The 26,352-nt window shown below is 39.7% G+C and overlaps 2 protein-coding genes across 3 annotated transcripts in view; one reads left to right on the top strand and one right to left on the bottom strand.

The window, feature by feature from the left end:
- Positions 1-486: 486 nt before the first annotated feature.
- ATP1B1 (ATPase Na+/K+ transporting subunit beta 1) lies at positions 487-25,341 on the top strand. The gene is made up of 6 exons (XM_032219191.1): positions 487-1,055; positions 5,348-5,476; positions 19,834-19,986; positions 20,466-20,650; positions 21,574-21,654; positions 23,737-25,341. Exons 1-6 carry the CDS (start codon positions 956-958, stop codon positions 24,001-24,003), a joined length of 915 nt encoding a protein of 304 aa, XP_032075082.1. The 5' UTR covers positions 487-955; the 3' UTR covers positions 24,004-25,341.
- The window catches only part of NME7 (NME/NM23 family member 7), a 69,382-nt gene continuing 67,549 nt past the window's right edge, over positions 24,520-26,352 (bottom strand). For both annotated transcript variants that reach the window (XM_032219190.1, XM_032219189.1), the window contains exon 12: positions 24,520-25,429. In XM_032219190.1, coding sequence (XP_032075081.1) covers positions 25,397-25,429 — 33 coding nt within the window. In that variant the 3' untranslated portion in view covers positions 24,520-25,396. The remainder of the gene's footprint in view (positions 25,430-26,352) is intronic.

Genomic DNA, 26,352 nt, shown 5'->3' with positions numbered 1-26,352 from the left:
TCGCTTCGGTTCCCGGACTCTTGTCCTCCACTCACCCACCCACCCCCTTTATGCGCAGGACTCCCACTGCCTCCCCCTCCGGCCTAAGAAAGGATTGCAGGGGAGGGGGTTTCCTCCTCTCTTTCGCCTTCCTTTTGCCTGAGCGCAACAGTGTGGCACGAAGCACATGCCGAGGCGGCAAGAAGAAAGGCCGGCAGAAAGGGGGATAGAGGAATAAAGGAGGAGAGAGAAAGGTGGGGGGGGAGAGAGAGAGGGAGGGAGAGAGAGAGAATCTGCCGCAGAGAATCTGCCCCTCCAACCACCCGGCCCCCTCAATCTCCCGCGCCTCGTACCCTGCTTCTCTTCCCCTCCCCTCCCTTCGCCTCGTCTCGCCCCCAAAGCTTCGCTCCCTCGCCTGCCTGGCCACAATTCTAATTGGCTTACCGGCATTTGACAGGCGGAGCTGCCTCGGGACGTGGACGATATATCCAGCATGAGTGGGAGGGCACAGAGCTAATTTCTGTCCCTGGGCAGAGCCCCGTTTCTTTCTTTCCCACCCCTTGGCTTCTCCTCACACGGGCACGCTCGCTTGCTCCCTTTTCTCCTCTCTGCCGCCTCCTTGCCACCCGCTTCCCTTGTTTTCCCGGCTTTGGGAGAACTAGCGTCCACCCGTCTCTAAGTGAACCCGAGATACAAGCAGACATCTCTCCTTTCTCTCTCGCTCTCTCCTTGGCAAGGATTTATTGAGGGGTTCGCGCCCTTCGGAAGGTGGGACGCTGCTAAACCCGGCACACAAAGACCGTCGCTTTTCCTCTCGAGCGCCCGCCGGCACTTCAAGCGGCTGCCAACATCTGTACTCTGGATTAGTGGCGAGGGCGCCGCGCTTTCTCGGAGGACAAAATCGTCTTCCCGCTCCCACCCGCCGAGCCTCGGCACAGATTTTTTTCCTAACGCAAACGAAAGAAGCTCCTGACTCATGGCTCGCGGGAAAGCCAAGGACGGGGATGGCGGCTGGAAGACATTCATCTGGAACTCGGAGAAGAAGGAATTTTTAGGGAGGACCGGCGGCAGTTGGTGTGAGTATCTCCTTCGCCGCGATTTGCTTCTGGTGCCTCCGTTAAAACACGGGGCGCTTAGGCTGGAGGCGATTTGCGGGCGCCGTATTAATTGATGGCGCGGGAGGGAAAAAGTCCTCCGCTGGGGATCGTTCGGTCTGAAGCACCTGACTCGCGGCAGCCGCTTTCCTTCCCAGACTGGCAGGGCAGGGCAGGGCAGGGATGCCGTCGCCGTGGTGTAAATCTTGCGGATCACTTTCCTTGCTCGGGGTGGCTGGCTCGCTTCCCTCGCTCCCCGCCCATCTCCCGGGCTGTCCGGTTTAAAAATACACACCAGACCTCCTACTTCCCAGCTTTGAGAGTGGGGGAAAAAATCAAACGTCCAGGAGGCTTTGTATGGGAGGTGAGAATGATGAGCAATGGTCTTGTGCCCCCAGGGAGACTTTCCAGTATGGCAAAACCTTTCAGGAACTGTGACAAACACAAGGAGGGCTGAGGGTTATTTTTAAGCCTCAGATGTGTGAGTCAAGGGCTGAGTTCATGGAACATGCCAATTCCCCCCCCCCCTTCAGCCAAACCAAGGCTAACAACATGTGAACACAAATTGTTGTGTGAACGCTGCCATCATTTGCTGCTTGTGCATTGTGCATGTAAATGGAACAGATTGATTTCTTCTTGCGGAATTAGCTTAGTGGTGTTGCTATGGCAGACTTTCCTGGGAGAAATCTGGGACTCTGATTGCCTCTCTGCTTTCCCCAACCTGGAGGGGACCTCCAGATGTGATGCCAACCTCCCCAGGTGGGTTGGGCAGGGTGATCAGCATTGACATTCGGTATCCTTGGAGGGCCTTCTGACTGGGAGAAGGCTGGCTGTTTTGTCACCTTGCGGTCTGGACTTTCATCTCTGCTGCAGCCTGTTGCCTCTGCATTAAAAGAGCAGCCTGCATTTCTTTTCATTTTCTCTTTTCCTCCCCCCCCCCCCGCCAAGAAGGTCACACTGAAGGGCATTGATAGACACGAACACATCGTGACTGCAGGCAGGGCAGAGTGGGTAGGTGCCAGGAGAGAGGGGGTGCACCCTGCTCCCCCTCCTTCCACTACACTCCTTGTCAGCATAGCAGCCACTGCGGCTGCCTTTGCTTTGCTCAGGAAGGACACCACACAGGGAGAAGGACATACAAATGAAGGGCCTTGCTATTTCCTTTTGCGGCTCTAAAATGGCTACCAGAATCCTTGGGAATTGGGGAAAGAAAAAGAGAAGGCTCAGACTGTTTTCTAGCCCATCAACTCCAAAGGGTTAATAATGCATCAGAGCTCAAGGTTAGTCAAGGTGATACCTTCCGAGCAAAGAGGTAATGGCAGACTTGTTTGAGATCCCTGGAGAAGCAGAACAACTGCATTAAGGAGAATCCTGAATTGGCTTAAGAGGGGACCCTTTGGATGGACACACTTCTCTTGAAAATCTGACTTTCTGGCTGTCCAAGTACCTTCCCTGAGAGAGGAAGGTCTAAAAGAGCTGCAGAGGTAGGAAAATGAGATAGAAAGAAAGGTCAAATTGGAAAGCAAAAGAAGTTTAGAAATAATAAGGTCCTTGAAGGCTGTCTCTTAGCAACTAAACCTAGGTTGAATGGGACTTGAAGATTCAGAACATACGCAGGCAAAAAGGATTTAATTTTTCACCCTTCCTCTTTACACTCACTCTATTTGCGGCTCGATTTAGACATCCTTGCCTCAACCACTACTCTAGGAGTGAGGCCCTATTCATGGGCTCACCACCGACTCTGCATTGCACAAGCCAGCTCAAGTGCAAAAGTCATTTTCAGAAACTTACCATTCAAACGTTCCACCTACTCCCCTGTCAATTTTGACAATTTATAATAAAGTATTAATTTCAGAACAGGCACTGTTGTCTTTCCTGACTTCCTGGGCTTTATTTTAAATAGGCTTTTTGTGCCAGCCAAGAAGCACTTAATGCTATTTATTTTCTAGTCGTTTCCAAGGGGAAAAGTCTAACAAATTTCATGTGGATTGTGCAGAGCACATTCAGGGCCTTTTACATTACAGTGATATGCTAGATATGACTGTCCTTGAAGGAAAGGATAGGTTGCCCTTGAATCTCATCCTTCCACTGCTGGAGTTTGAAACTTAAGTATCTCTGTAGATCCTGCAGAGTACAGTCTCTAGAACATTCTAATCTTCTTTAAAGTTTTTGTGCAAATTAGAAACATCAACTATACCCAGAAGCAACAAATAGTTCTACGGAGTAAAAAAAAAATGTTTGTAATGAATGAGAATGGCTGTATGAAATAAGAGCTTAGAGACGAAAAAGAAAAGGTTAAGTGTATATCACAATAATCCAAACATTAGTTTAAGAGTTCTATTTAGAGAGCTATTTCCACCTGCATTTGTTGCCTGGGTGCCATTTCATGGTTGAATCTAACTAATGTCATCTTGGAAGTGGCATATCTGAAATTCCCAGGCTTAAATCCTTGAATCTGCATAAAAGGGAAATGAAAAATGACTTGCATTACAGTATTATTCCCATCATCACAAGTTACCGCTTAGTTCTGACTAAGTTGATCTAGTTCAATTATTCCTGGGGTACTGCGATGCCCAATTACAGAGGGGACAATAAAATGTCTCTTATATTGCTTTCAGAGTAGTTAGACCAGTAGAGGATCTTATCTCTGCACTAGATAGTACACTGTTTGGTTGCTTTAAAAATGCCATGTCTTTCCTTTTAGAACAGATTTCTCTGTAGCCCCAGGAAGATAGTGGACGTTAGGGTTGTGGGTTACTATTAAGATCCTGATTAGGAATGTCATCTAAACACATGTCCCTTCACTGCCCTCCATATAGGCCACCCGTAGCACTCTGCTGTCAGCAGGTTTTCTCTAGTTCATTTCAATAGCACCTCCTATGACTGCACTCTGGAAAAAATGCTCAAATCTCTCTGACGTCACAGTTATTTGCCTACTGCTGCCTGGTTACTATAGAGTGTGTTAAACCCAGGAGTGCTAAAACTATTGTGCTGCTGGTCTCTCTGGATTACTTTCATTTTTCCCTTCTTTGGTGGAAAAACACCTTATTTTAATAGGACTTATCTCTTGCTCTGACCGGCTTGTAAAAGAAGAACATTTTCTGTTATATGCATTACTTATTGCTGATCTTTTACAGTCGCTCTGTACAAATGTTGGTTCCAAAGATCACTGCTTTTAAAATAATAAAGTAATTTGTAGCTTCACCACCCCTTTTATATTCAGGAGCTGGATTGCTAGTAGGTTTGCACCGGGAGGCTTTAGTACAGCATGTAATACTGCTGCTAATCAGTTGAGATAATCCCTGTAAACTAAAAACTGATAAAACCAGATTTCAAAAACTGAAGTTCCTTGAAGCGGTATTACAAATAAAGTTTTATTCCTCTTCCTTGAAAAACAGCAACAACTTCCCCCCTCTCCCACCCATTTTATTCTGGTACAATGTTTTGGGGCATTAATCTGATTACAATTTGGTATTGTAAATGGGTGATTAATATGAAATAGCTTTCTTAATAGATTATATAAAAAGGAAAATATGAGGAAGCTGTTGAGAACTAAGTCTTCATAAGAGGATTTGAGTACAAATAAATGTTGGGAAAGAGACTTAAAAAATTGAAAACAAGGAGGTTAATTTAACTATTACAGTGAGTTGGGTGTGAGTTGAACGTGATTAATGTCAATAGTTGTCTCTTATTCATTCTTTTTTTATTTATTTATATTGTGCATTTTATAGAGAAGTGCTCTATCGTCCTATGTTTTCCCACAACAGCAATTTCACGAGGTAGGTCGGATTGAAAGAAAATGGCTGACCTAAAGTCACCCAATAATTCTCCATATTGGTGCAACACCCTAACTGCTACATCACCTTGTTACCATATTTAGGGTCTATATTCTCTATCTCTCAGTGGTCCAGTTTTGCAGTATAAGCCATTAACACTAAGTTTCTAGCAGAAGGAGTTATGTTGGAGCTGGGAATGCACTGTCCTGAGTCCCTTTAAGGACACAGAGATTTAGCTAGGCATCATTCTGGTTCTAACAATATCAGCCAGTCTTCCCCAACATTACACTTTTTAGATGTATTGGATTATAATTCCCACAACCTGCAACAAGCAAGCCCTTTCTAAGTAAATGTATTTAGGATGGTAGTTTCTATGAGAAGCAACTTACAACGTTAAAAAAATGTTGATTTTAATGTGACCTTGAAAAGCTGATGTGTATTTTAGTGGCCTATTAACCCTTTGTTCTTAATAGCAGTATTTGTTCTGTCTTGTCACAGTTAAGATCCTCCTCTTCTACGTGATCTTCTATGGCTGCCTGACAGGCATCTTCATTGGGACCATTCAAGTCATGTTGCTCACTATCAGCGATTTCCAGCCCAAGTATCAGGACCGAATAGCACCCCCAGGTAACAATGAGGATGGCTGGGTAGGCTAATTACATGCCCCATTGCAGTGGGGTGGATACGGGTTTGCATTTGGGGCTGTGTTGGTTTGTAGAGCAGGCTAATTACATGCCCCATTGCAGTGGGATAGATATGGTTTACCTTTAGGGATATTGCAGGGTTGTAGAAGTAGGGCAATTACTTTTTAACTACCTCCTTAAAAAAATCTGATATTCTCTATTGAGAAAGAGAAAACAAATCATAAGAACTACTAAAACAATCTTCCCCAAACTTGTATTGTGTAGACATACATCCTATCATCATCATATTGCTAAGAATGATGCTAAATGAAATTTAAAGTATTTGAAGCATATCAAAAATAGATTTGAAGCATACCAAGTTGAGGGAGCTGGTTTAAAGTCAGGGAATTATTTAACAGTTAGGTAGCAACCTGGAAATATTACTTTACCTTCTGCATCATAAGGTAAGTTGTCCTTCCAGTTCAACATTTTCATCTGTCATATTGTTATATATTTCATTCCTAGGCAGTGTGCTTAAAAAGTCATAGTTAAGACATATGTATGAATTATTTCCAACAATTCAACAGATAATGACAACCTTATTTTCCCTCCTGCTGCTTAAATGTTATACAAGTCTCTTCAGCCCACTCATTTAATCCATATCTTTCTTAATTATCAAATCCATAAATCATCAATTCATTTCTATATTAGATTGTCAGCCTTTCAGAAACGTTTTTTGTTTTTTTCGCTGACCAAATGGTCGGTTTTTCCATTTCTTCAAATTCTGATATTTTCACAAACTATTTCTTCATTGTGGGAATTTCTCCCATCAATGTGCATACAATAATCCTGCAATAGTTACCACGTACAAAAATCAATCTATCATTGATTTAATGCTATTTAAATGCTATTTTAAAAAAACCAACCCCAAACCCAAGTTCCTTCTATAGATATCCCGTCCTGCTCCTCATTTGAAAAATCATTTTATATCCCGGCTTCCAACCATATTAAGCAGAGGAAAAACATTTTCATTGCTTTATTTGTGAAAGAAAAAGAGCATATTTTTCAAATTCAGTAGTTGCACAGTTCTAAAGTGGCTGAAGAGTAACTGTTCTTTCCCATTGCAGCATTCTGTAAGATAGAGATATCAAACTACTTTTGCTTATAATTTGCCATACTCCTGTATTTTTTCCATTGTAATCACTTGCCATTGGTAATCTAAGAAAGAAGATTGAGGTTGGGCAGTTACTATTACCCAGCCCTACAGGATGTATGTATTTTACAAAGCCTTTCCCCTGCCCCCTCTTTCTCTGGATCCACTTCTGTTCTGGTATCAGATATATCTAATTATATTTGTCTAAATTAGAATCTGTTTGGTGCAGCTCTGTTAATTAAAAAAACACACTACATAATGTAAGCTTTTAATTAGAAAACTTCTTCTCATTGTTTCTTTTCATATTATTAATTTGTACCATGCCTAAATGGCAGAAACTGAGAATGATGTCAGTCCCATTCTATTCCTGCTGCATTACTCTGATTCATAGACGTGTTCCACCTGGTTGATAAAGTGGATGGTAACAAGAGCCAGAGAGTGCCTGTAATGATACAACATATCTACAAATTTAAACAATGGATTTGGGCAGGAAGTTTCGACAGAAGCAAAATAGGGATTTATAATGTAGACTGCCAATTGAACAGTAATACTCAGGTTTGCTGTGAATTAGGCAACGTATATATTTCATAACTACCCTGTTTTCCCCAAAATAAGACCTCCCCAGATAATAAGCTCAATTGGCCTTTTGAGCGCATGGGCCAAAATAAGCCCTCCCCTGAAAATAAGCCCTCCCTGAAAATATTGCAGCACAGCAGCAGCCATGAGATGATCATGGTCACCATCTCCTGCATCTCAAAAATAATAAGACCTCCCCAAAAATAAGGCCAAGTGTTTATTTCTGGGGACCCTGTCTTATTTTCAGGGAAACACGGTATTAATAAATTAACATCTGGAAGAGGTGTTTCAGAGAACCTCTGGGTAAGAAATGGCAAACTGAAGATGGCTCAACTGAAAGTGGAGCCAACAACCACAGTAGAATGAAAAGCTGGCAAATAATCCTTGTCTCTCCAGACAAGGAGAGATTTTAAGATTGCTCACAAGTGCTCCATACAGTTGCTCTTTGCATGAGCAGTTTCAGGCAGATTTAGAGCTCTAGAGAAAAGGGAATGTGCAGCAAGGGAATTGAACAGTCAGTACCTTCTAAAGGACACTGCGTTTGCGTATTTCTTTTTCTAATCATGTTCAGAAATGGCTTGTTAACTGCTTTTCAGCTATTAGAAACCTTTGGATTTGCAGATTTTACAGCTGTGAGCGAATTTCTTTAATTCTTAGCAAAATAAGTTTTAAATATACACTTGACGATTTAATAGTTTTTTTTCCTTTTGGAATAAACAGCAAATGAGGAATTAGAACTTTGATTTTGAAAGTTACAAACTGACTAGATGTACTTGAAATAAGAGTTTGAAATTAATGATCAGAATACTTCCTGTGCAAAAATGTTTTTGTTTTGAATTTTCTTTTTAAAAAACATGAATATGCTGAGACTTTGAAGGTTGGATGTTAGAGGGAACCAGGAGGAACTAGAGTACAATTATAGAGGAAAAACACTTAAATTTGATTTACTAATAAGAACAGATCAAAATATTTTAACATTGCACATGCTAAAGGACATTTTTGAACAATGGACCTAGATGTTAATTTTAAAATGTCTGCCATTATAGATAGACTGTATTGCAGAAATGTTATGGAAAAGGAACACATTTTACTGAACAAGATTGAGATAGGAACAGAGAACTGTTGGCAGAAAAAGTCGTACTGCTCTGCCTTTTGAGGTTTTTTATTTTTAAATTTTTGTCAGATGATAAAATATGTGTTTATCCCAAGAATGTTCAAACTCAGTTACAGATCCACCACCCTTACTGGAAATTAGTTTCAAGCTTCTCTTATTGCTTCTGTGAAATAATACTTGCTAGCATTTCTTTTGTCCTTCCTGACAGCTTGAGGTTATGCCCCTGTGTTCTTGTTTTTTGCTTAATATTGAAAATTATTCCTTATATAACCTCATTCACACCTAAATATATTTAAACATTTCAATCATGTCGTGCCCTCACTCCCTCATCCATATCCTTCAGGCTGTGCATATTCAGTTCCCCCAATCTCACCTGATACGTTTTGTCCCACAGAATTTGCATCATTTTTGTTGCCCGTCTCTGGACTCACTCAATCTTATTAATATCTTTTTAAAAGTGAGATTTCCAGAACTGGACACAGTATTCCAAATGGGATCTGACTAAAGACCTATATAGTGGGATTGGGACCTCCTTTTCCCTGCCACTGATCCCTCTAGTGATGCATCCCATAATTTTGTTTGCCTTCACATCTACCTGGCCACATTGTTTATTTCACTTTACAGTCATCTTTTATGAGCACACCTAAATCCTTTTCTTCTATTGTTCTGTCTAACTACACTATATCCACAATGCTATACTTTGCCGGAGGATTGGTTTTCTCCAAGTGCATGACCTTAAGTATAATCTTTATTGTCACTGTACTTAAATACAACAAAATACAACAAAATCTTACATTTAGAAACATCAAACTGCAGTTTCCACATTTTTGACCAATTTTCCAGCAATGTCAAATCATTTTCCACATTACAAATACCCCAAAGGAACATCATCCCTATCTATCCCTGAGTCAACTTTCTACTACCCACTGAACCACCCAGTGGTTAAGCCTTAGTCTGTACAACATTTTATGAATTCATTATGTGGAACTATATCAAATGCTTTGCTACAGTCCAAATAGGCTATGTTGATAGCCCCAGCTTTGTCCAAACATTTGTGACATAGTTGAAGAAGACAACCAGATTAGTTTGATATGATCTCTCAGTAAAGCCATGCTGTTTTGGGTCCATCAAGTTGTGTGCTTTTAAATATTTGTTAATCCTTTTTCCAGGAGTGATTTCATTAACTTCACTACTACAGATGTTAAGCTCACAACATCACAGATGTTAAGCTTCTAGATTTTTTCCTAGCTCTAATGGATGGGTACAATATTAGCTGTTCACCTGTTCTGGGGAACTTCACCTGTTAGAAGAGACTGGTTACACAGATCAGTTAATGGTCCAAAGAGCACACTTAGAAGTTCCCTTAGGATTCTGGGATCAATATCATCTGGACCAATTATTTTATTAAGCTTTCAGCAGACCAGCTTAATTGCCACCCAAACTTCTAGGAAAAGAATCTGTCCTGCTAGGATTAGTATAATCGTCCAACCTATTTTTGTTCCTGGCATTACTTCTGAAAAGCCTGAGCAGAAGTATTTGTTTAAGTTAGGGATGCCAAACTTGATTTCATTGAGGGCCGTATCAGGGTTGTGTTTGACCTTAGGGGGCCAGGATGAGTGTGACCAGGGTGGGCATGGCCAGCTCAACCTCATTTGTATCGGGGACACCTGTGGAGGCCTGAGCACTCTGTCAATGAAAATGGACTCTCGAGCTCTGTTTTTGGCTGCAACGGCCTCTTGCAACCCTTACATGCAGCCCTCCTGAGCTCTGTTTTCACTGGCAGAGGCACTGTGGACCGGCCCTTCGCTGTTCCAAGGGTGGCACCATGGGCCAGATCTAACTACCCTGTGAGCCGAATCCGGACCCTGGACCTTGAGTTTGACATCCCTGGTTTAGGTAATTTGCTACAGCCAGGTTTCCCTTAAGATAAGAATTGTTTGCATTTTTTAATTTAGAGATTGAACATTTTTTCCTCCTTCTGTCATTAATGTTCCTAAAAAAAGGTTTTATCTCCCTTTTTAATAGATGTAACCTATTCCTTCTTTTTCTGTGCTTTAGCAGCACTAATAACTTGTTTGGCTCCTTCTATAGATTCTTATACATCTCTCTATCAGCTACACTTCTGCCATTCTTATAATTGCATATGCTGGTTTTTTTTCTTGGTTACTATCATATGTACATCTGCTGTGAATTAGAGTGGATTTCTCTGTCCTTTGCTTTTAATAATATGCCTCTCATAGAAACTAGTTGCCTTGAAGATGACAGATTTAATCAGTGTCCATTTACTGTGTACTGAGTACTGATTTCTGTCACTTTATGCTACCCTTCAACTTTATGTTTTAGATACTCCCCCATTTCAATAAAAAATTGTTCACTGAAAACCTAAAACCTTAGTTGTAGTTTATGTTATATCAGTTTTAGTTAAAATGTCAAACCAAAGGCACTGGTAATCATTGTAACCTCTTTTTTTTTACCCTATCCCTATCCCTATTTGCCAAAAATAAGTCTAGAATATGGTCTCCTCTTATTGGGAACTTTACTGTTTTAGAGAGGCATTATTTAATGTGTCTCATTTAATACCCCTAATATCTCTGTTTCTCCTTGTAAGTGCAGTTCAGTGGTGGGTTGCAGGCAGTATGCCCCGGAACCACCCACCAGTGCTTCTTACCTGTCTTTAAAGTCTTCAGTGCTTCTGTGCACGGCTTGTACAGTGCCTGCGCGAGGCTCCGCTGAGCAGCTGGAGCATCGTGGAGGCTCACAGAAGTGGTCCTGGAAGATAGGAGGCATGTGCATTCATATGGAGGATGCCATACCAGTTGCAATGCGATCCGGAACCCACCACTGGTGCAGTTCAAAGATTTTAGTTAATGTCGGGCACACTGAAGTCAGCCATGATTATAACCTCTCCTTTTATTGCCATCTGAGTTATCTCCTCAACCAGAATGCTATCATAATCCTTTGAATGTCCCAGAAGGTTTGAAGTAGATCTTGTCTTTTTTGAATTACCTGGTAGAATTACTGGTAGTATTGCTTTTATGCTATTCTTGACAAATAGCAACTCCACCTCCCTTTTTCTAGTTCTGTCTTTTTTGTATAATAAATCCTGTTATACTTATATCCCAATCATTGGAATCCCTGAACTCTGTAATTGCAACAAGATCCAAGTTATCCTTGGATGTAACAGCTGTTAGTTCACAAAGTTTCTTACCTAAACTGCGAGCATTAGTGCACATGATATAGCACATACTATCAAAAGCTTGATTTTCTTAATTGAGATTGATCTGAAAGTGGATTGAAAAATGACAAACTGCAAGCATGATATAAAAACTGTACATACAAATGAAGCCAACTGATATCTTAATAGTGAAAGGAGATATAAAAATAACAAGCAAGAAGAGTGACCTGGATAACTTTCCTATATTGGATTTACAAAAGAGACTTGTTAAAACTTTGAAGAATTTTATGAAAACAGGTTTTGAAGAGATCAAAGATCAAGATTGTTAAAAGTAACAGGAAGGCATATAAAGGTGATTTATTTGATCAGGGTTAAAATAGATATATTATTGTCTCTGGTACCTCTTTTGCTAATCAGGATTAATTGACAATGCTTTAAGGATTTATTTATAAATAACAGATGGAATATGGGGGAAAGAGATCATTTATTGTATTTTAAAGAAGGAAATATATTATTAAGATTGTTTATACTTATTGTGATAAATGGGAAAATCATTTCTTTTTATATTTCTTTGGTCTTTTTTTATCATATTCTTTTTTCTACATTTTTCTTTCTAACTTTCCTTACTTTTCTGTATGTTCTATATTTTTTTAACTTGTGACCCATTGCCTGGTACAAATTGGCATATGATAACATTTGTTTGATATCATGAAATATTTCCCCAACCCCTGACCTTCATGGATTACTATGCTTGGTTTTTTCCATCCTTCAAGTAAAAAGAAAGAAACAGGAGCTGATAGGGAAAGGTAGTGTTGTGGCCCAACAGCGGCCAGCTGAGTTGTTGGTGGAATCTGACAGCGATGAACACTATGGGACTGCCCTGGAGGCTGAGGAAGACTCTGGGGGTGTTCGGAGTCAGAGCAGGGACTAGAGGCCCCTGTTGTCCACCAGGTGGTGTCTGAGTCAGGGAGCAGTGAGGAAGAATAGAGGGAGGCCGTCCCTGATGTACGTATGGGTAGGGCTGCGAGGAGGAGGGAGCAGCTTTGGAAAAAAGGTCACAGAAGGAAATAGGAACAGGTGGCTACTGATTGGCCCCTCCCGGAGAGCTTATAGGTAGGGCGATGGGAGGGGAATTTTTGCAGGAAACAAGAATTTACTGATCCATCTATAGAGAAAGATTGGGAGAATTTTGTGAGTTCAAGCCTTGTTTCATAGAGATAACTTTCTGGACTCCCAACCAAGGGGTTGCTTATCTCCCTCCTTAGTTGTGGCAGACAGCCAAGTCTGCATCCATATATGTTGTAGAGGCTTGGGACAGAACAGGTAGCAAGCAGCATATTGACAAATTAATGTTCCGTGTGGTTTTATCCCCACGGTAGTTTTCAATGAATACCACAGAAATTGGACTTTAAAAAAGTATTCTGTACATTGTATTTAAATAGTATTTGAAACTATTCATAATCTGTCTTGACAGTGTATGTGTGTGTATGCACACGCACACCGACCCACACCCACCATAGTCATTGATGCTGTAAAGTTTATCAAAATTCAGGAAAAAAATTTCAAGACAGAATTCAGTTACCTTGTAATATCAAAAGTCATCTTTACAAATTTAAGTACTTTATTTCTATTGTTTTTAAAAATAGTGACAAGAAACCAAAAAAAACGAATGCAAAGATAAAAATACATACATTTATTTATTTTCATCCTGTTTTTATTATTTTTGATAAATAACTCAAGGTGGTGAATAAAAATGAAAAAAAGCAGAGCATGCTGAAATATTTGCCTTAGGATTTTCATCAACTAATCTATTCTACTCCTACAATTATCTATTGGTTGCATCAATTCTCTTTATTTGGAATCAAATCAATTCATGCTTATAACCAATGCATTTATTAATAGAATTATCCATCGAAAGCTTTTCACTTGGCTTCATTTGTGCCTCACAGTTCTTGAAACTACTAGGAAGAGAAATATTCTAATCTGGAGATAAAACTCAGGGACTATCTGTCAGCTCCTGAATCTAAAACTTGCAGATAAAAGTTGTCAAGTTAGGCTAGAGTCTTCTAGGGCTATCTCACCCTGACAGAAGAATGAGTCTTTTGTTAGTAGGGCCAGTCTGCTGCCACTCCATCTGATAAATCTTCTTTAATTACTTCAAGCACAGAGAATGCCTTACACATGCCACTGTGTAAGGTGCCAACGCCAATCATATGGGGACTAAATCAGGCAAGACTCATAATAAATATGTAACAATATACTTTTAATTTGTGTTTGAAATAGCCTGATTTGGAACAGTCAGTGTTTGCATGTGTGTATGTAAATGTATAAATTTGATTTGCACTGATTTGAATGAGCTATTGACACAATACTTATTTCCTGAATTCCTTCTCAACATTAGTATAACTTTCTCATCCTGTTTCTGACCACATACCCATTCTGCATTGTTTGCTTATGATTACAGAGAAGGGTAGGGCTGCTGGAAGGAGTTATTCTTGTTTGCCCTTTAGTAGTGCCAAGCAAGAATGGTTTGTTTTTGGAGCCGTAGCCATGTAATGCAAACTTACAGAAGGTAAGAAATGAAGAATTAATTTGCTAAATTTTAGCATACGTTTACCGAAGACAAATAAATTACATAGGATTACTGTTCTATGTTTAATAGTCAAGCATTCAATTTGTTCAAATTCATTGAATTATTAACAAAATGTAAGTTTTGTTGTAATGTATGAATCATGGAATGAATATTTTTACGTCAAAGCTAGCGTCCCACTCTTGGCACAGTATTAGGTTGTAGGTTAGAGACAGCGAAGGGGTTGTGATGTGGGTTGAGAAAGGTGTGGAGGTTTCAAGAGGTGCTGCATGGGTCAGGGAAGGCACAGAGGTGGGTAGCACAGGTCAGAGGAGTGCATAGGTGACACAGGCCAGGTAGAGTTTGTGGGGTTCATTCCTCCCTATTTTCCCCTTCCTTTTCCAGCAGACAAGTCAGTGGCTGCTGCTGAGTGCTAAGTGGGAGAGGAAGTGAGGGATTGTGAGACTGACTGGGAAACTGTCACCAAATGCTGAAAATGAAGATTACATGACTACAGCGGCAGCCCAGCAATAGTCAGTAGCACTGAAGCAACCAGAACTTCCCCAAATTTCATTCCCTTGGGAGTGATAGGTCTAGGATTTTGACACATTCTCTAAGGTAGCCTCTTTGAAGTACCTTGATTCAAAATTTGTTGCCTTATGATGCACTGTTTCACTCAGGTAAAGGTCATGACAACGACAGTTTTAGTAATATAAAGAAACACAGTGACCTGGGTTGATTTGTCTTTTCTTAATGCAATAAATACAGATTTAGCTAAAGTACTGTAGCTAAAACTGTGTTTATTGCATTTCTGAGAAAAAGGAGAATATAAAGCAGCCTCCTCCAGTCTCGTGTCATGTCTGTCTATATCTCTGCCATCTATGTCTGTCTGTCCATCTGTCTACCTACCTATCAACTTCCTACCTGCCCACCTACCATTAAAACTTGGATTTCACTAACCTTTAACTGCGTGAAATGATGTATCATACGGGCTATCTTACAGAATGCATCCAAAATCCATTACACATGGTTCTCGTGGAATTCAAATTTGGCAAATTTTATAAAACATTTTATGACATAAAACATTTCCTGTGGTCAGCTGGTGATGTTTCACTGTGCTATACAGTTCAACATGGGCTGCTTTCAAGGTAGATACAACTCAGAATATCTTCTTTAACTTTAAAAAAAAACCTTTTCTAGGACATTAAAAACTGCAGGCATTGAGAAATCTGGTAAGGAAATATCTCTGAATGGGTGACGCAATGGGGCATGGGCTGTCCAGTTGCATATACAATATACGGTAATCTTTACCCTGTTTCCCCAAAAATAAGACCTGCCTGGATAATAAGCCCAATAGGGCTTTTGAGTGCATGCACTAAAATAAGCCCTCCCCCAAAATAAGCCCTCCCCTAAAATATTTAAACACATTTCCCTGGAGGAGGGGTGGACATGCCCCATGCACCACACATGTATCTGCCATCCACGTGGAACAACTTCGTGGAGGCCAAATCCTAGCTACCACACCCCTTCTCTTAGTGGCGGCCGCAAAAAGAGCGACAGGCCCAGCAACGCTAGGGCTGGCAAGAGTGCACCAGAAACAGAACTTCCGGCCCTCTCTGGATCAGCTGATCCAAGGTTCAGGTGCCTCCTGCACCTCAAAAATAATAAGACCTCCCTGAAAATAAGGCCAACTGCTTATTTCAGAGGTCAAAGGACCCTGTCTTATTTTTGGGGAAACACGGTAGCTATTGGACTAATGGGAGTTGTAGTCGAACCCATGAGGAATAAGACAAGTGTAAAAAGAGTGTGCAGGATAAAGTACGTAATCCCTGAATGGAGCCAAGTATATGGTGCTTTTCTCCTCTCTAAATGGAAGCTGAGAGTCCCAGACAATGTAGAGTAGCCAGTGAACTGACTGCAGTGGACAAACAATATTACATTTGTATCTGGCCAGCATCCAAAACAATCCCAGTGTAAAGATGAGGCCATCTAGTTTCAACCTCCCCCTCCTCTCTAGTTGTCCCAGTGCTTCCATTGGTCACAGGTTTGCATGTACTTGGCATGGAAAACCGAGTTGCATCAGGCGTCCTCGTAGTTGGAAAACAGAATTGGTTCCTTTGCAAAAATGTAATTCAGAGCCAGCCACTATGCAGTAGCAAGGCACAGATCATTCCTCTGTTCCCTCCTACACTTCCAAAGAAATTAACCATTAAAAGAAAAGGTATACATAGGGAGAAATAATATGCAAGAAAATGTAGTCAGAGCAAAATGTAGCTTCTTCCCTATATGCTGGAATTTCAGTTCAAACTAGCTTTGCCTGTTGGATAGACAGTGATCTGGCTGGGATAGGATGGGAGCTATGCGCTGAGTGCAGTGAAATGCTGGGAGCTGAGATGTCATTGGCTTTTGCACAATATGAGCAGGATTAGAAGACAGTCATTATAGTAATAAACTTAAATCATTTTACTGAAAGTTCCTAGGATTGAACCAAAAATCAGTAGTGCGGGAAGCTGCTTGTAAAGCACTATTTCTACCTTAAAGATAAAGCTTCCCCTCACACATATGTGCTAGTCGTTCCTGAAGAGCCAGCACTGACTGAAGACATCTCCATGGTCATGTGGCTGACATGACTACATGCAGAAGGTGCACGGAACTTTCCCACCAAAGGTGATTCCTATTTTTTCGTACTTGAATTTTTACACGCTTTCGAACTGCTAGGTTGGCAGAAGCTGGGACAAGTAATGGGAGTTCACTCCATTACGTGGCTCTAGGGATTCGAACCGCCAAACTGCCCACCTTTCTGATCGACAAGCTCAGCATCCTAGCCACTGAGCCACAGCTCTACCTTATGTTTTGCTAAATCGCATTCAAAAGAGTGCATATTTTGCACTTTTATATAAAACTAAATGTTTGGGGGGAATGTATATACAATTAACACATGTTTTGTTCTGTGACTGAGGCTGATGTGGAAACAGCAATACAGACCTAAATCTAAGAAATTAAGAAATTTGAAATTCATAATTGGTTTTATTTCTCCCAACATACATATGAAGCCTTGGATGGTAGCAAAGACTGACTGGTTGACTAAATTATTGGCACTAATTGAGTATCTGAAACTGAATACTGCATCCACATTTGGTCACTACATTGCAAAAAAGAGGTTGAGACTTTGGGGAAAGTGCAAAGAAGAGCAACTAAGATGATTAAAGGCTTGTGGATAAAAGCATATGAAGAACAGTTGCAATAATTGGGTATGGCCGGTCTGAAAAAAAGAAAGACTATGGGTGACATGATAGCAGTATTCCAGTATTTAAAGGGCTGCCACAAAGAAGAGGGGGTCAACTTGTTTTCCAAAGTACCAGAAGGCAAGACAAGAAACAATGGATGGAAACTAATCAAGGAGAGAAGCAACCTGGAATTAAGGAGAAACTTCCTAATAGTGAGGACAATTAACCAGTGGAACAGCCTGCCTTCAAAAGCTGTAGGGACCTTCATCATAGGAAGTTTTTAAAGAAAAGACTGGACAGCCACCTGTCTGAAATGGAATAGGGTCTTCTGCTTGAGCAAGGGGTTGGACTAGAAGATCTCCAAGGTCCCTTCCAGCTCTATTCTGATTGATTGGATTATAATTTGAATCAAATAGAAGATACAACGGCAAACAATGTTGTAATGATCTCTTACAGTATGTGTAGCATGGTACAGGAAGTCCTTGCTTAACAGCTGTCCTGTTTGAAGTTATGATGGTGCTGAAAAAGTAAATTTAAAATTTCTTCTTGAGTTATGATAGTTGTAGCATTCCTGTCGTGATGTAACCATGTAGTGGTGCTTTGTAACTGGAAGGTATTTATAACCATCTCCTTGGCCTGCAGTCATGTGATCACCATTGGCCAGCTTCTTGGCGAGCTTCTAACAAGCAGAATCAAGGAGAAGCTCTCAGCCAGCATGGCCTTTAGCTGTCCACAAATTATTGTATGTGGGGGTGGGGTATACAAAAGGAGAATTTTCTAGAATGTGTTTGCTGGTTAATTGCAATACAGGAAAGTCATGGGGGGTTGTAAGTAGCAATCAGCAAATAAGATAGTAGTTATTGTTATTATTATACCCTGTTTATTTTCCTCTATAATCTGTCAGGTTATGCTTCCTTTCCCCATCTCAAACCCCAGTCTACTAATTGCTGTATCTGATATTCTAGCCAAAAATATACGCGATGTTGGGATGCATGTACAAAGGGCAGGGTGGATATTTTTGACATTTCAGTTTATATCAGTTGCCTATATTCATAGGAAGATTCAATTCTAAAAAAAATAAGACTCAAAAAACTTCATATGCAGCCTTTTTCCAGGCATAAAGCAACCTAATCCAAATGCAAAAAATACCAGGTAGTCCTTGACTTACAACCATAACTGATCCCAAAATCTCGATTGTGAAGTGAGAGATTTGTTAAGTGAGTTTTGTCCCATTTTATGACTTTTCATGCCACAGTTGTTAAGTGAATCACTGCAGTTGATAGGTTAGTAACTAGGTTGTTACGTGAATCTGATTTCCCCCAATGCCTTTGGTTGTCAGAAAGTCACCAAAGGGGATTACATGATCATGGGACGCAGCAAAGGTTATAAATATGAACCAGTTGCCAAGCATCTGAAATTTGATCACCTGATCAAATCCTAGGAAAGCTCAGGGGTGGGTTTCTCGCTCCGTTCCAACCGGTTCGGTTGGAACGGGGCCGGCGGCGTCCTCATACATGCGCGCAGTGCACGCATGCGTACTAGCATCTGTGCGATGCTCCAGTTGCTCCTAGAGGATCGCGCAGGCGCTATATGCATCCTGCGCATGCGTGGAAACGCAGAACTCGTCAAAAACGGGTAAGGACCGCGGGCGGGCGGGCGGGCGCGCCCTTCACCATTCCTGGAAGTTACTTACTTCCGGGTTCGGCGACCAACCGGTTCGCAGGGACAGCCGCAAACCGGTTGAAACCCACCCCTGGGAAAGCTGCAAAGGTCATAAGTATGAAAAACAGTCATAAGCAGGGGTGAAATGCTATCAGTTCACCTGAAAATGGTTTTTAAAAAATGCTACCGGTTTGGGTGAACCAGTACTTCTGACAATCAGTTGTGCGACCATCAACTGTGCCGCGCGCGATTTACATTCGCTAGAAAGCCGAAAATCCTGCTTTCTAGTGAATCTAAATCATGTCGCACAGCTGTTTCCCCCCCCCCCGCTGTTCTACTTACCATTGCAGACTAGGAAATGCTTCTTAAACCTCCTTTTTCAGAATTGCGTGGTAGCCACTGCGGTGCGCATGTGCACGAAGCACGCATTTGGCCCGCATGCTCGCAAAGCGAATCGGTGGTGAAGTGAACTGGTAGTACACTTCAGAGTATTTCACCCCTGGTCATGTCCCATTTTTCAGTGCAGTTGTAACTTTGAATGGTCACTAATCAAACTGTTGTAAATCGAGAAATACTTGCATAGTGCCTCTTTTCAAAATTTCCTTTCATATAAGGGCATTTCCCTGAAATACGACACCTATTCCTGAATCACAGGCTATGTGGCCAGAATCTCTATCTCTGTGTGGCCAGGAATAAAAAGGCAGTTTTGCTAAGGAAGAAGTAGATTTAAACACTATGGACCTTCATGGATTGCTGGTTATCAATCAGTTGTTAGAATATAGTTTTGTTCTTTCTCTCCTGCTCTTGGAAATGCTTCATTGGCACAAGTCTTATTAGTTATCTTCTCTTCCTGTAACTTAACAGTTATTTTCCTTTTCTTTCCAGGATTGTCAAATATTCCCCAAGTTCTTAAAATGGAGATTTCTTTCAACCCTTCTGATCCAAAAACATACAAGCCATATGTAGCCCAAATTGAAAAATTATTAAAGAGCTATGAGAGTGCTGATCAGCAAGACATCAATTTGGAGAACTGTGGCAGTGAGTAGATGTCATTTCATTTGCATATATTTTTATTCTGTTTTTTGTTTGATCGATCTGAAAGTTTGTTGATGGTCTTAAAGCTAGCAGTCTCTTGTATATCTAATATTCCAACAGTGTCCTTGAAGAAGCTTCTTTATAAAAAGACAACCTTCAAGCTGCTTATTTCTATGTGCAATCATTTTTAAATATACTTAGAAAAATGTATGATCAGTAGCGTTATATGCTTTGGTATCGTGTGTTTTGGGATGCAATCACTGGCAAAAATGATCCTGTACTATTTGACAGAGATGCAAAACTATAAAATACATATTACACTGTTATTCTGATTAAAAATAAAATAGAGGAGGAAATCTGTTAGTCTCTGGATCTTAAGGCAATAACCATTATACATTAATTTTTTAAAATGTGGGATTGATTGTAATGTGTATAATTATTATTGACATCTCCTTCCCCCCCCCCCCAATCCACACCATCAGTTGAACCTTCTCCTCCCAGAGATAGAGGACCTTTTGATGGCTCCCAAGGTGTCGTGCCATCTTGCAAATTCTTTCGCCATTGGCTGGGAAATTGCTCTGGCTTAGAGGATCCTAATTATGGTTATGAAGATGGCAAACCATGTACCATCATCAAACTCAACAGAATCCTGGGTTACACACCTAAGGTAAGCATTACTTTTCTTTTTATAAGATGCGAGATAAATGTAAGTAACATGATTTCATAGGAAAATAATGTATCTTCAGCTTGGACAAGCTTGTTTCTTTCTCTCTCCCAACTTAGAACTGTTCATCTCGTGTCATCCAGTGATGCAATAATTAATACAGTCCTTGAAGTTGGAAATCTTAATAAATAAAATGGTGGTGATTCTATACAATATTTTCACTGATCAATCTCTTAAACAAAAAAGAAATACCTCTGGAAATAACTGTACCTATAGTTTTATTGGATATTTTTACAAATTTTAATATGTGCTGTAATGCAAACAGATATCACTTTTCACAGCTGGTATTTGTAGGTCAATACTGAGATTTAAATTTACTGTCCATGGTCTAGAAACAGTTTTCTTAATATTCATTGACTACACAGATCATCTGGCCTCTGAAGATGCTATCAAAGTTACTAGTGAAAGATCAGAAAATTTGATGTCTAGACCATGGTCACTAAACCCTGAAGCCTAATATTGCGCAATTGCTGGGTTTCAGCTAAAATCATTGTTGATCATTTGATTTCTGCTTTTCCAAATGTCCTCCTATTTTGCTAACCCAATTTTCTGATAGAAATTAGAACTACCTGTGTAGAACAAGAGATTGGCAGGTTTGGCCACAGAATAGAAGTGATTAGGGAGCAGCAAATGCAGATAAATGTTATGTATCTTTCTCCAACCTCATGTAGATTTCTTTCCTTTCCTTCTCATTCCTTCTCTTTCCTTCCCTTCCCTTATCACCTTCATTTTCAAACTGTTAGTTAAACAACTGCTTATAAAGGATATAATATGTGAGAAATAAATATATTGGATATAGGACTTATTTATCAGCAGTAATTAGGAAATTTGTTAAAACTTTCTTGAAATTTGTTTCTTTTCTTCAGGTTCCACAAAATGATACCCTCCCACCTGAGCTGCAGGCAAAATATAACCCCAATCTCATTCCCATTCATTGCACTGCTAAGGTAAAATAGTTAATCCTGTTAATGAAATGTGTTGTCTGTAGGATCTTCTTAAAGACTGTTCTGGTAGTTCAAATACTACTGTTAGCTTTGATCAGGCATTGGAATCATATCAGTTTTTAGTGCTAAAAGACTGTGATGACTCCTGCCTTACACCTTAGCCATATCAAGTTCTCATTCTTAGCTATGGAAACTTTCTTAAGATGGAATTGAGGTAGAAATAGCTGCTGCCTTCACATTAGTTTTCAGAGGCATTATGATGATAGTCATATAGGAGCTGGAATCCAACACAACTAGAGGTTACCATACTGATTTGCTTCTAGGTTCTCCTTTAGATGTATGCACCATCTAAGGTACAGAGGCCATAACAAGACATTTTCTGGCATCAGATCTCTTGGTTGGTATATAGGTAGCCCTAGCTTAGCTACCCTTTGTTTTGAAACCATTCAAAATTATGTGGTACTGAACAAATGCTAGTTATCATTGTTCCTTGAAGTGATAGCCAATGCAGTGCCCCTATGGTCACCTGATAAAAATGTGAATGCTTGGCAGTCCGCTCACATTTTTATAAACTTAATATGCACTTCAACATGCAGAAAAAAATGGGGAAAAGTGCTAACCTCAGATTACAGACTATTGGATTGCCTAGCTGAGTTCCCAAGGCTGTCATGAAAACATCTATCAAACAGCATGAAATCTTTTATGAGCAATATTTATCAGGGACTCGTTGTGGTCAGGTGCTCAGAGTCCATAAGAGAGCAAAAGTAATACTTTTCTACAGTAACGTAAAAGAAGAGTGCTATCTTGGGAGAAGATGCAACTGCTTTAAGACATTGCTTCTTTGTGCTCTCCTTTTTGATGAGTGAAGCCAAATAATTTAGTCTTGTTAGTTATGAATTCCTTTTATAAAGGTTAGAAAGCTAACTGAATTGAAAATCTACCAGTGGCTACTGGTTTCTGTGGCAAATCTGTGTAAAAATGCCTATTATAACAATGGTTATCTATAACTTCCAATATTAGATTTTACATTTCCAATGAAAATTCTGAGAAAAATACCAAGAGACAGCTCTTGCCAACATGATGTGCGTCTGGGTTTCCTAGAAGCTTATAGGTAGCCAAGAAAGCTGGATGGCAGTTAAGGCTCTGATTTATCTAGTAGTTTCTTCCCATGCTTACATACAGCAGTATGCAGAGTTTTTTTGAAGTTGAATGGTTTTGAAGTTGAAAGATACAGATGGAGCAAAAGCAACATTCACCCCTTCCCATTTGAGAGATATATTGCCTGTGAAGCTGGAAATGTCATTTAATTAATGATTGCTAGTTTCTGAAATATTTATTCTGCATAATTCTTCAATAATTCTCTTTTTGAATATATGTCCTGATGACACATTCACATTCACTGAATGGAGAGAAAGACTAGGTTCTTACTTTTGGTTCTATGACTAGCCAGAGTATTCAATTCAATTTCTGCATAAACTGGCCTTTTCTTTATCTCCTTGAATTTCATCTCCTAGCCAGGTATGCCTTCTAGGAGTTAAAATCCAACAATTCTAGAAATAATAAGATTGTAGGCACTAAGGAGTAAAATTGATAGGGCTATATGTGCACAATCAAAAACTAATGTTATATTTTATGACTATTCATTCTAGAATAGTTACGTTGCATTGGGAAGTTCATGTTTTAAGATCTTTACTGATTGTAGCTCTAGATTTATGCTCCATTGTTAGTCTAAAAATCTGGAACAATAGGGACTCTAATGGTACAAAAACTTCTCCACATATTAGTTTCAGGTAGACTAATTCTCTTTGTTATGTGGGTAGATGTTTTTCACTTTTTTGTATCATCCATGTCATTGTAATGTGTGAAAAGAATGTAAAATTTTAGGTATTCAAAAATCATGGAGCCATATTTTAAGGCAATTAAGGTTGATGAAGACATGGCTATTTTAATTATCACTAAATTAATTACTTACTAAAGGGTACTAGAAAGATGCATAATTGAATGTTTACTCTGCTAGAGAACAGGTCAAAGTGGAGCACAGGTCAGGAAAAATGCTTTAAAAAAATATTTCATTTATCTCTTCAGAAACCAGAGGATTTGCACAAAATTGGCCCTGTGGAATACTTTGGTTTTGGTGGCTATGGTGGCTTTCCTCTACAATACTACCCATATTATGGCAAGCTCATTCAGCCGAAATACCTTCAACCCCTTATAGCAGTACAGTTCACTAATCTGACTACCGATATGGAGGTGCGTATCGAATGCAAGGCCTATGGTCAAAATATTGGCTACAGTGAAAAAGATCGTTTCCAGGGACGTTTTGAGATGAAATTTGAGATAAAAAGCAGCTGATCACAAGCAGTTTGTTTCTTCTTTTTTCCTCTTAGCCATTTAAAAAGTATAAAAAGAGACAAAACTACTAGTCTTGAACAAAACTCATACATATGGGACCTACACATAATCTATATGCTTTACACTAGCTTTCTGCATTTAAATAGATTAGAATGTAAACCTAAAAGTGTAGCAATAGTGACAAAGATATTTATTCTATTGTAAATGATGAAAAACAGAATTGAGCCTTGGGATACGCCCATTTCTACTGTAAATTATGATTCCATAACTGACTTGTAGTAAGCAGTGTTTCTGCCCCCTAAGTATTGCTGCCATGTGAATTTTATTTAGTGTACAGTACTTTAGGTACATTATTCTGGTCATTTTTCAAGCCATGTATTATTGTACTGTTTTCTACTTTCTGTGAGCACAGATTTGCTGCACAAGGTGTAAATACTCAGTGGGATTAAAACTGGCACAGTACTTTTTCATTTTTTAAGATTCTTTTTATCCTGCCTTATTTTTTTTTCATATAAAACTCAAGGCAGCAAACATACCTAATACTCCTTGCTCCTATTTTCCCCACATCATCATCCTTATGCTATGAATTGGGTTGAGAGTATGACTGGCCCAAAGTCACCCTTCCAGTTTTTCATGCCTAAAATGGGACTAGAATTCACAGCCCCCTGATTTCTAGATCAACACTTTAACTACATCAAACCGGCTCTTTTGTTTTGAAAAAGTAAAGGCCCATCTGTGATTATTCAATAGCACTCCATGAAACCTCCCCCAACTTCTATTCCTCAATAGTTAATAAATTTAGTGTGGTGGCAGGGAAAAAATTACTTTAACTTTGAAACAAAGCTATGGAGAGTAAGTGATTATGTACTGTACTTTGTAGCAATTGGTGTCTTTTTCTTTCTCTTTCATCCTATGTTTTAAAATTGTGTGTGAGACCTATGTCAGATGCCTATCGATTTCACTAGTGATAGGAATAATTATTTTGCTTTGTATATTCTCTTCTTTTCCTGTGAGAAGCATCACATGCTGTGGTGCTGTCTTTATTGAATGTTTTTACCATTTTCATGGTGGAAGAATTTTATATTTATGCAGTTGTACAATTTTTTTTCTGCAAGAAAAAGGTGTAATGTATAAAAATAAACCAAAGCCACATGTCTGAAAATAAATCTTTATTTTGAACTTTGAGAAGCAATGCAGTTATCCCATCAATTGGTGTTAAATGTTGTCTAAAGTGCAAAACTCTATGTTCTAATATATGTAATAGCCAGGAGTTCAGTGCTCTTGTGGGCCTTGTATTTCATTCAGGTTTAAACACTGGACAATAAATGAATAAACATACATTTCCCATTCTGCAGTTTGTTTTTTCTAAGCAGTTTTACTTCACAATGTTCTGTTAGCTGTCTAAGATACTGAAAAAGTATTGCACCTGCAAAAGAAACCAAAACAAGGTAATTGTAGAGCATGCGACACATTGACAGAATTACAATTTGGTTCTAGCAAGCTGCCATTCTATCCATCCCTTTCTAAGTTTGCTTGGGGGGGGGATATTGGCTGAAACCCATCACAAGTTCTACTTGAACACTGTGGAATTTATGGTTTAGATTCATAATAGTCATGGAGAAATTGATTATTTTTAAAAAGTTTATTACATATGGCTTCACATTTCACGCTAAGCTGCACATGTGGGTAGTCGAGCGCCACATCAGAAGAGCCTGGCAGCAAACACAGTAAATGCATGTGATTATGGGGGGGGGGGGGGAATCCCTATTTGTCCAATGGTCCCAGACTTCTCAAGGCTGCCTCAATACTATATGAGAATACCTCAGAATGGAGCAAAATTGTGTAAATATAGGATGACCACTTAAAGAACCACAGCAACTGCTCATAATCTTGTATTGTACTCTCTGAGCATTGTACCCATGGTTAAATAGCAGGTAAGGGCAGATGCTCTATTACATGAAATCAAAAAAATAACACACGTTCCCCAATGTATTGTCTTTCATAGTTCTGATATCCAACTGCTATGTTGCACTGCAATATAGAAGACTATGACAAGGATGTGAACTTTGCATAAATCAGGCAAAAATCATACAAAAAGAGCCATTGAAAAGATCATTGAGGAGATTGTAGAGTGGGACTTGACTTGCTATGGAGAATCCTTAACTGGTAGTGAAAGACAAAGTGCATCAAGGTGGAGATCCAATTTGCAAATCTCTGAATGGAAGGCCCTTTGTTTGAAGAAGAGTTGCTTCTTTTCCAGAATGGCCATGATTTTCATGAATATCCAAACCATGGAAATAATGCTGTAGTGATGTAGCAAAATGTAGGCCATAGCAAAGACAGACTGAG

This window comes from Thamnophis elegans, chromosome 6 (genome assembly GCF_009769535.1).
Source record: "Thamnophis elegans isolate rThaEle1 chromosome 6, rThaEle1.pri, whole genome shotgun sequence".
NCBI lineage: Eukaryota > Metazoa > Chordata > Lepidosauria > Squamata > Colubridae > Thamnophis > Thamnophis elegans.
Note: the sequence above shows the minus strand (reverse complement) of the source record. Positions and strands in the feature narration are given on the sequence as shown.